Raw genomic sequence first — 13,045 nt, forward strand, 5'->3', positions numbered from 1 at the left:
GCGGATTTAATAATAGTGTTGCTGCTGAGGTCCCTCTTGGCCAGGTTATAACTGATATTCACGCTCCCACCAACAGCACGAGCAGCTGTTTTGGGCATGCATTCACGGAGCTGCAACCAATATTTTGGAGAGGCCGTGTCACTGGCTGAAAAAAAATAATGCAACTTAGGTGTAACTGAAGGATGTTTAAACAAACAAACAAACAAATGACTTACTAGGTTGAAGTAACCTTATTAGGCAAAGGTAAAACACTTTAAAAAATAGTATATACATAGAAGAAAGCAATTGAATTTTCAGAAGCAAAACACCAGATGTTGTCTGAATCAGACGAAGACAGCTCTCTACTGAGAAAAGCAGTGCAAGACAAAGCTGATGTAAGATACATGCCAAGTGTTACATTCTTGGTGCAGCACCCAAAACAGTGACTTTCTACTAAACCAGTACTGTCAGGGCAAGAAATCTGAACTTAGGGAACTGAAGCACCCATGCATAAACACCTCCTTGATTCACTGCTTTTTTCAAAGACAACAAGCATTGAAAACAGCAATTTTTCTGCGGTATTTCCACTGAAAGCAGTGTAAATGATTATGCACGTTTAATTCAAATAGATGAACTGAAAAAATTTATCAGGCGTCCAAAGGCCTTTCCACAACTGTATTGAAAAGCATGGGCAACTGGAATGGCATCAAAAAAACACAGAGGTCTAAAGACTAAAGAAGGCATATTTTAGGTATATTTAAAAAGGTATATTTTACTTATTACTTATTTTATTTAGGTATATTTAGGTATATTTTAGAAAGACAGTAAAAGAAGATTAAGATTGCATGGTTATGATAAAAATGGCAATTAAGGAAATAATGTGAAATTCTAAAATCAAACAAAAAGCACAGCTAGATACAACTCAGAGACTGATACAATCCGGAAGCAGGGGGAGGCAGACTAGTTGAGAAGAATCATGGGAAGAAGTCATCACAAAATGAGATTTTACCTGGACAAATACAACATAAAAAGAGAGCAAAAGAAATTATTGATACCTTAAAATGACATTCAGCTACTAGGAAAAACAAGGTGTGGAAAGAGCACATTTTAAGGCATGTTAGCTATTATGTGCCATGACTATTGTGGCTTTATATCTCTCACAGAACAGGGATATTGGCAGAGAACTTGGAAATATCATATTAAAGATTATTATCTGGATCTTTTAGCACTTTCATCTTTTCAATGATCTTGTGGGATAAACAGTAATTTAAAAACAAAAGACAAGCAAAAAACAAAAACCTTGAGCTATCTCCAAAGATACCTGTTCAGAAATGCTCCCCTCAATGAGTCCAAGCCATTTGCTTTGGGTGTAAACTTATTCTTTCCTCTGTTTTTTTGTTTTGTTTTGTTTTGTTTTAACTGCACTTACTCACACAGAATCATAGAATGGCTGGGGTTGGAAGGGACCTTTAGATCATCCAGTTCCAACCCCCTGCCATGGGCAGGGATGCCACCCACTAGATAGGTTGCCCAGGGCCTCATCCAGCCTGGCCTTGAACACCTCCAGGGATGGGGCATCCACAGCTTCTCTGGGCAGCCTGTGCCAGTGCCTCACCGCCCTCAGAATGCTCCTCAGTTTTAGCAAATTCTTCAAAAAAGATAGAGAAAGAGAAAGGAATCTCAAAAATGAGACGAAACAATGTAAGCAGACTGCAGGGTAATGGGAGTTTTGTTGTTGCTGCACTCTGTGCAGAGGAAGTCATACAACTGAAGCACACGCCTTGGTTAGGTGACGGGGTAAGACAAGAATAACGTGTGCTTCTGGTACTCACAGAGATTAACTTTATGAGAGGTTTTAAAGTGGAAGGGCAGTGTAAAATTACTAGAAGCTAAACCAAATTAAGAAAAGGAAATATTTAAATTTAGCTAGGAAAGGAGGAGAATGCTTGAAATTACTACGATACTTCTGCCTGTGATACTTCAGTTTCTGAGCACACATTCTGCCATGGACAAATCTGAAGATCAACTGAACCTCAAGAACAAATGAAAAGCAAGAAAGGATAAATAAGAACACATAAAGCTTATTCATTATGGCTACCTTTTTCAATTTTGTAACATGGAAGGGAGCACTGAAATTAGAACAAGAAAATGCAAAAATTAAAGAACTTTCTCTTCTTTTTGAGACTTATCTTGAATATCAGGCACTTGCATCATACAGTAACAAACGGGACCTTAACACATAAGCCTGGTGCTCAATATGACAAAAGCGTCAGCAATTTGCACTGCTGTAACACCGGTTTCCAAGACAGGCAGTCAATCGCATTCAGCTTCAGCAACTGATAGATCACCACATACGCCATGTACTTCAATGTGGCAGCGGCTAACCTATTTCACACAAAAGGAACCTGGTAATTACAGCCTCTGAAGTGCTATTCCCTCAGCAGGAAATGCGTTCAAATGCATTATCTGCTTTGTGCACTTGAAGCCTCTCATTTCTGTTTTCTAGGACAGACTTACAAACATTCTAAAATGATTTTTTTAATTCTATGTTTTGCCCCTCTTTTTTTTCTCGCAAGTTGTGTCTTTGTATACCACCCTTGCTTTTCCTTACTTGGCACCTCCTGGGTTGCGTGCAAAACCCAGATAAGCAAGCCTTAGAGAGGCGCACTGGAAAAATGTTACGATCGGGAGCACCATCACAGCCATACCACGGTTATGTCTGCAGCACATGCCTACTTAGAAAGAAGTTAGTCCGAGGATGGCATGTACAGACTGATTTACTGATACTCATCCTTCTCCAGCACATTTCTACCCTGCAAAATGGGAAATAGCATGAACTGATTTGCACCTTAAGGGGAAAGGGATCTTTTCTGCATGATTTTGTGGCTTGCTTCCCCTCTTCTCTGTTCAGGCTTTAGTTTGCCCTGGATGGTGTTTAGAAAGAGATCAGAGGTAGACTGTGATAATAAGAACTTCTGTGTTCAGAAGAGTTTAAAAACACTAACCTTTAAGTCTAACTACTCAGATACTGGACTATGAAGCTTATGAAATTTTTTTAGGAGTTTCTTCCTTCCAAGCAGTTGCTGTTGGTTTTAAAGTCCTGAAAGCACTTAAATGAGATTGTGATTGATTTCCAAGTATTTGTAAAATTCAGCCTTTTCTTCCTGTTTTATAAGCTCATTCCAGTGCTATCTAAGTGAACACGCTAAGGAGCCATTTCTCTTTTTTAAGATTTATTTTTCTCCAAAAGCGTGTGCAATAAATCAAAGAATCACAGAGTATTTGAGGCTGGAAGGGACCTCTGGAGGTCATCTGGTCCCAATATCCCACTCTTGCTTTCTCCTTTTTTCCCCTCAAAATCCTTCAGTTTTCAAGCATCTCTGTTTTATTTTAACTTCCAACAGTATGAAAGACACATTTCTTGTATTAATACAAGAATCACGCCTAGGTGTTTTAGCTAAAAAACAAATCTAGTATAGAATTAACACTAAAAATTTAGTGACAAGTATGCCAGCTGACAGGCATATCAGAAGTCTTCAGAAGGCATTAACATTGGCCTCTTCTGTTTGTTGCTGGAGTTTCTGACCCTCAGTCATTGTCTCTATGGGAAGCTCTATGGGGAACGATGAAACAAATGTCTGAAATGAAGTACAGATATTGAAGGACAGGACTGTGATTTCAGGATGTTAAAGGAAAAGAATGCAGAATCAAAGCAGCAGCCAGCTCAATATCACAGTTTAAAAATTAAAGCTGTCAGAAGGACACTTTTGCTAGAGACCCAAACTCATGTGAGAGCGAAGATTTGATATGCTGTAATATAACGACATGAGATAGCAGCTTACAGAGCGCTTACAGAAACACCATAATCCTCTTACCGGTGACACAGGAAAAGAGAGCAGATTTATTTTGGAGGGAAGTAGATCTTCTCCCTCTGGAAAGCATTCCTGAATTGTTTGGTTCGTATTCTTCAGCAGTAATAAACATTTTATGCAACTCTGGATTTATGCCTTCTGGAATCATACGTGGGCTATGCTGGTAAAAATGAAGCATTTTGTTTCCTGAAATAGCTTTCTGGATGCTCCTTTTGTTACACTGGCTTTGATTGTAAGTCTGTAAAAGAAAGGAAAAGTCATATGTTGCTTTTTCCACATGACTTGATGATAAGCAAAAGAACGCCTGACTGTCTGTGGGGTTTTTCATTATGTTTTGTTCTATCATGCACTTTTTTTCTTCCCAAACACAAATAAAACAAAATATGATACAAGGGCCAGAGAACTCATCATATGCCCTATTCTGTGGACATGGTCAGTTAGATCAACAAAACGGCTTGTTCAAGTTCTTGAACTGCAAGTTCTTAACTCCACATGCAACTTCAGTTGTGTTCAAGTTCTTGAACTGCAAGTTTAAGACTTGCAGTATGCCTCCACATTATGGTGACTGATTACAGAGCGGAAAGGAGCAAAAGGATATAGAGGAAAACAATAAAGTAGTGAAGTTGCACTGAAAATCTGATCATGATTACATTAAGAATAGCTTCTAAGTTCTTTTTTTTTTCCCATTTTACAAAGCTTCCAAACTAACATATCTAAGTCAATTGAAATTTGAATGATCATTTTGTGCCTATGTAAAACATTCAAAGCAAATGCAATAAAAAGCTAAGAGGTACTAAAGAACAGAGATTGTTCTTTATGTTGCAAACATGCCTTAAAAATCCTTAAACTAGATAACACAAAATATAAATTTAATATCCAGATTTTTCTATTCCATAAGTAAATCAGAAGTAGGCATGACACTTGAGAGAAAAAGAAACATGGCCCTTGCCTGGAGGAACTTACAATCTGCAATAGATATACGGATGATGTAAATTAGATTACATCAGGAAGAAAGGAGGTCAAACATATTAAGGTATAAGGTTATTTGTTAATATCGTACATGCCTCAAGCCCTTTTAATTACACCTCATTTTTATTGTGCAACAGAGAAACCAAAATGATAGAGAAACTACAGAAAGAAACTAGTCCCCACTCTGCACATTTCTTGTCTTTATACATTTCCCTGAGACTCTGCTGCAGGTCACTGATGGAGGCAGCACGCCAAGTTAAGCAGAGTGCTCTGAGTATGCCAAGCACGGCAGCTAAATTCTTGTGACAGATGATCTTTGGAAAGCAGGACTTGAAGAGGCAGACACAAGAAGATGCTCTCTGAATAAAAACGGAAGAGGTTAAGGGAGAACTTTATTAAACTGCCTTACAGACTTTCCAATAAAGACTTTTTTTTTAATCCTAGCACAGGTAAAAAGTCTTTTTATAGAACAAATTTTCTATTAACAATTTCATTGCCTTACAGAATGGTTACTTTAGTGTTGCTAATCAGTATGGTTCCTTTTGCTGTGTTTCACAGGCAGTGTCAGCTTGGCCTGGCAGAAGTCTGAGAGGCCTTGAGCTCCTCAAGAACTCCTGAGCCCTCACCTTTGTATCGGTTTAAATCTGCAGCTAGAAGCTCCCTTCCAGGCTAATGCACGTTGAGCTGAGCTGTCACAAGACGTTAAAAAAAAACAAGCAAAACATGACATGCCTGGGAACACAAGGAAAAAGGCAAAAAGTTTGAGGGGAACCCAGGGGACTAACACAGCACAAGCAGTCAGGTGGCATGAGTCAGCCTGGTGGATGGCAGCGAGCTTCCACGGGGAGCCCAACCTGGGGGGGAACGCGTGGGGAGATGGGGGCAGGAGCAAGTCACGACGGCTTCTGTAACAAAAATTCTTGTCAAACTCAACATTTCCAGACCTATGTTTTCCAATTTCTCCCAACAAATCTTGAACAGCTTTATAATTGACTTTGGCAGGATTCTTTTGACACTCACGTAGAATTAAATTCCTACTACTTACAAATTTAAACCACAGGCACCACATTGATGGGAATAAATCAAATAGTAGTAAGACTCTGCAATCTTGGGTTTACAATTAGCTTACACAGATCTCAGACTCCACTGTTACAAAACCTGACCAAACTGAGAACCAATCTAGCCAGTAAACAAAACCAAAACCAACAAAGAACAAAATCAAATTTCCACCAAAACAATGCAGCACACCCTAAAAACGCCTTGCACTCAAAATCGGGTTGCATGAGGAAAATGTAAAGATGCAGTATCATATTATACTGCAAGCAATCTAACCAGAGAAGGATGTCAAAGGGATTGCCGTGCCTCCTCCCACCTAACACTACCCTGTCATCTTCTTTGGATCTCATCCAGCAGTTGCACAGCTGCAGGGTGAAGCTGGTCAGTGTGCTGGTACAGCTGAAGCTCAGTTCGCCCATCTCGCGACTCACAGCTTAGCTTTCCCCTGGTACATTTGTTTCCCAAGGGGCAGCCTGCGCTCAGAGAAGATTAATTATACTCTGAGTTGAGTGCTGAGGTTCAGGAATTTAGCAAAAGTAGATTTCCACTTAAGCTGATCTCTTCAGACCTCACACGCAAGCCTGCTACCACTAAGCGCTTGTCTGAAAGCACAGTGTCGTCAGCAGTTCAGAGAGAGACACTTACAGCCCTCCAGCTCGCAAAGCTTCATTCCGATCTCTTCCACAGATTGTTCCATAACCTTGGCAAAAAATGTTTTTTCTGCATTTCAGTTTATCATTTACAAAATAAGCACTATTAACAACAAAGCTTGAAGTTCTCAACATGAAAGAAATACACATTTTCTTTTGGACATAGTGGGCTACTATACTTTCCTGTGGACAGTTAGGACATTGCTAAGAGCACTCACGATTGCCACGACTTCTAATGCACAGTATACAGTTTTCTGGAACACAGTAAACAAGTCCCTCTGGTTTCCCAGCAAGAAGAAAGCTTCACACTCACCCGCTCCTCCCGCCCTTCGGCGAGGATAACAACAATCCTGCCTTGCCGCCTGCGCCCCGTTCTGCCCATTCTCTGCACAAGGCGAATTGGGCTTTTCTGAGCATCAAAGCAGATGATGAGGTCAACTTCACCAATGTCTAAGCCTTCTTCTCCAACACACGTAGAGACGAGAGTGTTATACCCACCTTCACGAAAGCGTTTTACCACCTGATTAAGAATAGATTTAACGAGTTAGCTAGAAAGCTTCATATACACACTTTGCATTTTTTTCTAGGTGTATCTGGAAGTTGAAAAAGAAATAAATTTACATTTTAAACCTACAAAATGCAGACGGTCTTTCTAAATTTGTCAATTACTTCATCATCATGATCAACTAGCATGCACTAACGTTATCAATATGACTCTTCAATTCTAAAAGAAATGGGAAAAAGCATGTCTCATTCTGACTCCAACCACAGCACACTTCTAAAACTGATCTTCCCAACTTTACAGTATTTTGTTTACATTGCTGAATCAAAATATAAGGATGTATCTTATTTTTTCTATCTACAAGAAAAAAAATCCCCAAAGCAAGTAAGTATTTAAATATTTTCATAGATTTTCAAATATATAAAAGTTAGCATGTCTTAATATAATATAAATGGATAAACTGTTTCTATTTATGCATTCTGTTTAGTGAGTATAACTTTGGATACTCTGAAAGCAATTGAACTACATATTTATTAACTACACTTGAAATTTCAGCCACTGACATACAACCTATATTAATACCCATATAATGATTTAACTATTAATATTCCTTGTAACTATTCTTAATACAAGATTTATCTTCTCTTTACCTCAAGCTGTTCCTTTTGTGTGAAGCCTTTTGTGCTCTTTCCCGTGGAGTGGCCAACAAACGTCATTACTCTAACCACTGGATTGAAGCGGGAAAGCATTTCTGCAATTTCTTGCACACTATCCCGAAATGATGAGAAGATCATCACTCTGGTATCCGCAGTGTTCACAGATGCACTTTCAGTCGTGGTTTGATCTGTTTAGGTTAAAAAGGTCAGAAAATACATGATTTTAAAACAATTGCCAAAAGAATGTGAGGACAGGTCATCCCACAAGTTACACATTCACAGCTCTCACCTGACTTAACAATTAGAAGATTTTATCCAAGTATATGGCATTTTGTTTTTAAAAAAATCTAAACATATATGTATATATATATATAAATAGTAGAGAAAACTGGTAATTATGAGCCCCTCAGCCTATTCAGACAAACCTTTTCACTCCCAGAAAATGCTCCTAGATATACCTGCTCAAACAATTCCTCTCTGGAATCAAAGCAGCATTCAAATTTTGGAGAATTTACACCAGCTGTAGTGAGAATGTCTTATATCTGAGGTACTATTATTCATGTTACTTTGAAAAGCTCAGGTTTGATGGCAAGTGTCTTGAAATAATGTGTTACGATGACTTCTTTCAGAGGGTTTGCGGTGAATTTTGAATATTACTGAAGTGGCCAGAGTAAGACAAAGACAGTGATACGTAGCAATAAAAAGCGGCGCTAGCATTAGTATAGCATAGAGCATGGTGGAGTAAAAGGGATATATAACAGCTTTTTGTGATTCACTACGGGAAGTCATGTCTAGTTCTACAGCTCAACATCCCCATGACAGCAGAAATGTTCAAAACCTTCCCTTATTACCATAATCTGGTGCTTCTGAATGATCTGTTGCACAAATGTTTCTCTCTCATTTCAATGCAAAGATCATAGAATCATGGAGTGGTTTGGGTTGGAAGTGACCTTAGAGAGCCCCTAGTTCCAGCCCCCTGCCCCCAGCCCAGGCTGCCCCCAGCCCCATGCAGCCTGGCCTTGGGCACCCCCAGGGATGGGGCAGCCACAGCTCCTCGGGGCAGCCTGCGCCAGGGCCTCACCGCCTGCAGAGGGAAGGATTTCTTCTTTACATCTAATCTAAACCTACCCTTTTTTATTTTAAAACCATTCCCCCTTATCCTATACCAACACTCCCTGTGAAAGAGTCCCTCCCCAGCTTTCCTGTAGGCCCCCCAGTGAGGTTAACTATCACTTCAAAGACAAGGCAAAAAGAACTGCATTGATAGCAAGGTGCCTTTGAACAACGGAATATTTTTTACGTTACATTGTGACAGAATTTGTCTTCTGGATACTCATTTCTACATATATATATATATATATATATATAAAAATTACTGCGAGGTACGATGTAAAAGCCTAGTATCTTAAAAAAGCAATCTCTAAAGGATATCGTGAATTACTGAAATCAGCGCGGCCTGCCTGTATTACCAAGACACAGTGCCCAGATGTGGTGGTAAGTGTGCATACACATCTTTCTGGCCAACTATCGGAAATCACAGTTTAGTTTTCAGTCGTGTGTATCCACATGCAGAAATGTTTTCAGCAGCTTAAATCAAAGTAATCTTAAGTATCTCAAGAGCAGAAACAAAACCAATCATTTCCAAATTTCATTTTAAAAAGAAATTCACAGGTGGATTATGAAGATTGCTGCCTCTGGTCAAAACAAACTTCACTCCTGATGTTGACAACCAAGGAGGTTAGACAAGTTGATATCCAGTGGTCCCTTCCAGCTCGTCCAAATTATTCTGATTCCTACTGTACCGTTTCAGTACATTGCAGGTGATATGGGGGCCATCTGTCAGGTACAGCAACCTGTCCCAGTGAAGGCCTAGAATTGAAATGGTGCATATGATGCAGTACTTGTAACTAGAAACCAGACTACTGCAACACTGATAGAATGTGTTCTGTATAGTTTGCCATCCTGAGCAAATTGACAGGCTCTGCATTCTAGAGTAAGTGCAGGTTGGATATATCCTACTTACATGAGTTCGTATTTTTCTCCTCCACTAACTTAATTACCAACAACATTGTTCTGTATCTGTTTTTAGCATAATCCCATGACTTGAACACTGATAACATTCAATAGCATCTGTCCTTGTATTGCAATACAATTTATTTGCTGCCACTGCCTCCTTGACTTATCCAAAACCAGACAGAGAAAATTCAAGATACTAGCAGCCCATAATCAATCTAATAGGTAATCTAGGTATGGAAGATTAGCTGGGAGAAGCTCATTATGCTGAGCCAACGCTTCTTTAGAGCTGGCCAGAATGTCTTCTTGAACTTACCTGAACTGTGGTGCATGCATCTCACAAGGCAGGGGCAACAGCAACATGAATGAGAAGCTCAGACTAAGCCTGGTTGCTTCATTACTCAGAAACAGATCAGAGAGTTTGCACAGGCAACTTGGCACTACTCCTCTAAGTCCTCATAGGAGAGATTTCATTTCAAAGGGAGGAATAAGAGCTAGTGTTGCTCCTGACATGGCCAATGACATATTATTGATACAATCCTTTCCTTCTCAAATGCAGGACTTCTCAGTGAAAATGTTTTGCTGAAGCAGTGACTGGTTTTCAAAATTAAACAGGCATGACCACAGCAATTTATGAAACTGAGTAGTTCAGTAATGCTTAATTGGAATGAAGCAGTTGGGTTCAGGAGTTTTGCTTGCTCCTATTGTTTCCCTAGAGATATTATGCACTTGAACAAGCTTCCTGAAACAAATGCTGAATATATCTTCTACTGCTCACATAATGATTTAGACTTATATTTCAGAGCCTTCTGATGGAGCAAAGATACATGCAATTATGTTTGGAATCATGATAAATACTCAAATTTATCTGTTTTATTGACAGACTCGTGACAAATTCTTGTCTGGAGGAGGGAGAAATCAGGACACAGGTGTGTACCCTATCGAATTAGAGTCCAAAACCAGAATTTAGGGTGTAGCTACTTGCGTACATGTGGATTTAGAGTTTACTTCCAAGGAAAGTAAGGGTAGAAATACAGGTTTGGAGTATTGCTCAGAAGGTATCATCAAAGATGCTATGACACAGTGAACAACATGGCAAATAAATAAAATCACAGTGTCAGCTGCCCAGTGGATTTGGGTTGGAGATGTATAAGCTTGTGATCAGACTGTGAATTGTAAAGGGCTTTCTGGCCTTGCATTAGAAACAAAGATTTCAGGATCGGTTGTTTGTACTTGCTTTAAATTTAACTACATGCACCCGGAGAACTGGTTCCAGGACACTGCTTTGTATTCCCCACGGCCTTGCTATGCCTGTTAGTGACCAGGATAAGGGCAGTTAGAGGAACCAGGAGCAAGGAATGACAGCAAGACAACCTAACGCACCTGGCTCAAGATAAGACTACGCGTTACCATAGCTCGCCCATTTTGCTATATAATATCATGTATTTCTTCCTGCACAGTCACTGTAATTTTGTACTTAAAATAGTAAAGATTTATGGTTAATGCCTACTAAATTCTGAGGTTCATGCACACACACACAAACCACAAAATCAAAGCAGCTGAACACTAATTACCTGTTAGCAATATTAAGACATACATCTGACCAACATTGCAAGGAAATATGATGGGATTCATATGACAGTAAAATCCAAGCTAACAAAAGAAGATGGAAGAGTATTAAACACAAAACTTTGTGAAAGTAACTCCAGTGCAGAATATAGAACCTGAAAAGAAAAGGCAATAGCAAATAGCAAAAGATGTTACAGGAAACCATACAGAGGCACTGAGGGAAGCAGGGAGAACAGATAGAAGTATGGAAAGGACAGCAAACAAAATCACAAAAAAAATAAAGCAATTTGATAAAATGAATTTGGAGCAATTTGATAAAATGAATTTGGATGTATTACGAACAAACAGAAAGAGAAATGAGGAAACTTAATGTTGCCTACTAGAAAAGTAAATGTAATTTCCAGTGTATTCTGAGAAGCCAGTATCTAAGACAGAAAAAAAAAAAAGAAAAAAAGAACTTAAGAGCTGGTCAGAAATTATTGGGGCTTCACAGAGGAAAAAGACACAAACTAACATGGAAAAAGTAAAGAACCACAAAACAAATTATCGTTATTGATGTCATTATTCCCCAAACAACAATTGAATCGAGAAGCCAGAGAGGTTCGAATGATGCAGAGTATTTTGCTTCATAATCTCATGCTACAGCATGGCATATTTTTGCTTCCCCTTTCAGTCAAGACAAAAAAGAATGAGGAAGAGATCAACGTAGTAGAAGGTTTTCCATTTCTATTTGATGCCTCTGTGTTTGTCATTCTTAGCAACAGGCTGGATACTCGACTTGTCTACACAGTCTTCATGTATTTTAAAAGAGAGAAGGAAGTGAATTTAACAATAAAACTGACTACCATATAGAAGAGATGGAACATAGGGAGGAGTGAAAACATATGTTTTGAACATCATTAAAAAAAATTTCCACATTTATGTGAAAAAAAAAAACAAAACCAAAACTTGTAGCTCATAGAAAATTGTAGTATTTTCCCCCCATGCCTATATGCATATACAAAAATGATAAAAAGTACGGAATAAAACAATCATTAGTGGCAGCGAACTTACAAATTTTCTCCATTCTCAAAACCTGATCGTAGAATTGATTCTACACTTCTGCAGTTGTTTTGCTATCCTGTTAGGCAAAATCCTAGATAAACTGCATTATTTTTATACAAAGATTAAAAGGAAAATTGATGCTTTGTTGACGGAAACTCTGGCATAAAGAGCTGCAAAGACCACCATGTATGAAATAGTAAAACAATATTAAGCTTAGGGCAAAAATGAAACACTTAAGAGAAATTTCTTTTAAGGGCCTTTTTGCTCCCAGATAATACATTCTGATTTCAGATAAGCATAAATATCCATGTATGAGTAGTAGTAATACATATTTTTTGTAGCAGTCAAAGTCTCAGTTTGGTGTTTCAAGAGAGAAACAACGAGACAAAAATGATGTCTTTGTGTGATACAGTCCAGTGTGACACATTGGAAGCTGCCTCCCTTCAAGAACTTAAATGGCATTTCAACCCTCTGTTACAGGGTTTTTCGAATTCCTATGAACATCCGTGAACTGAATGGGTAATTCTCACTGAAACTCAGTCTAGTGTACTATGTCATAGCCAATTAATTTACTTAGGCACAATATTAATCTGTGTGCTCTATCTGCAACAACCATGCTCACATCCAAGTCAGTGGCATGCAATCAGCTGCACCATTCCCTGAGAAACTTAAGATTATGAAAGTTTCCGTATTTCTGCCTTAAGTAAAAAACGCATCTTAAGCATAATTACTGAA

At 38.8% G+C, this 13,045-nt stretch overlaps 1 protein-coding gene across 1 annotated transcript in view; it reads right to left on the reverse strand.

Moving 5' to 3' along the window:
- The window catches only part of FANCM (FA complementation group M), a gene marked incomplete at its 5' end in the record, with an annotated part of 75,534 nt that overhangs the window by 32,721 nt on the left and 29,768 nt on the right, over window positions 1-13,045 (reverse strand). The window contains 3 exons of the mRNA XM_035551461.2: window positions 3,855-4,089; window positions 6,840-7,046; window positions 7,679-7,872. Coding sequence (XP_035407354.2) covers window positions 3,855-4,089; window positions 6,840-7,046; window positions 7,679-7,872 — 636 coding nt within the window. The remainder of the gene's footprint in view (window positions 1-3,854; window positions 4,090-6,839; window positions 7,047-7,678; window positions 7,873-13,045) is intronic.

This window comes from Cygnus atratus, chromosome 5 (assembly GCF_013377495.2).
Source record: "Cygnus atratus isolate AKBS03 ecotype Queensland, Australia chromosome 5, CAtr_DNAZoo_HiC_assembly, whole genome shotgun sequence".
Taxonomy (NCBI): domain Eukaryota; kingdom Metazoa; phylum Chordata; class Aves; order Anseriformes; family Anatidae; genus Cygnus; species Cygnus atratus.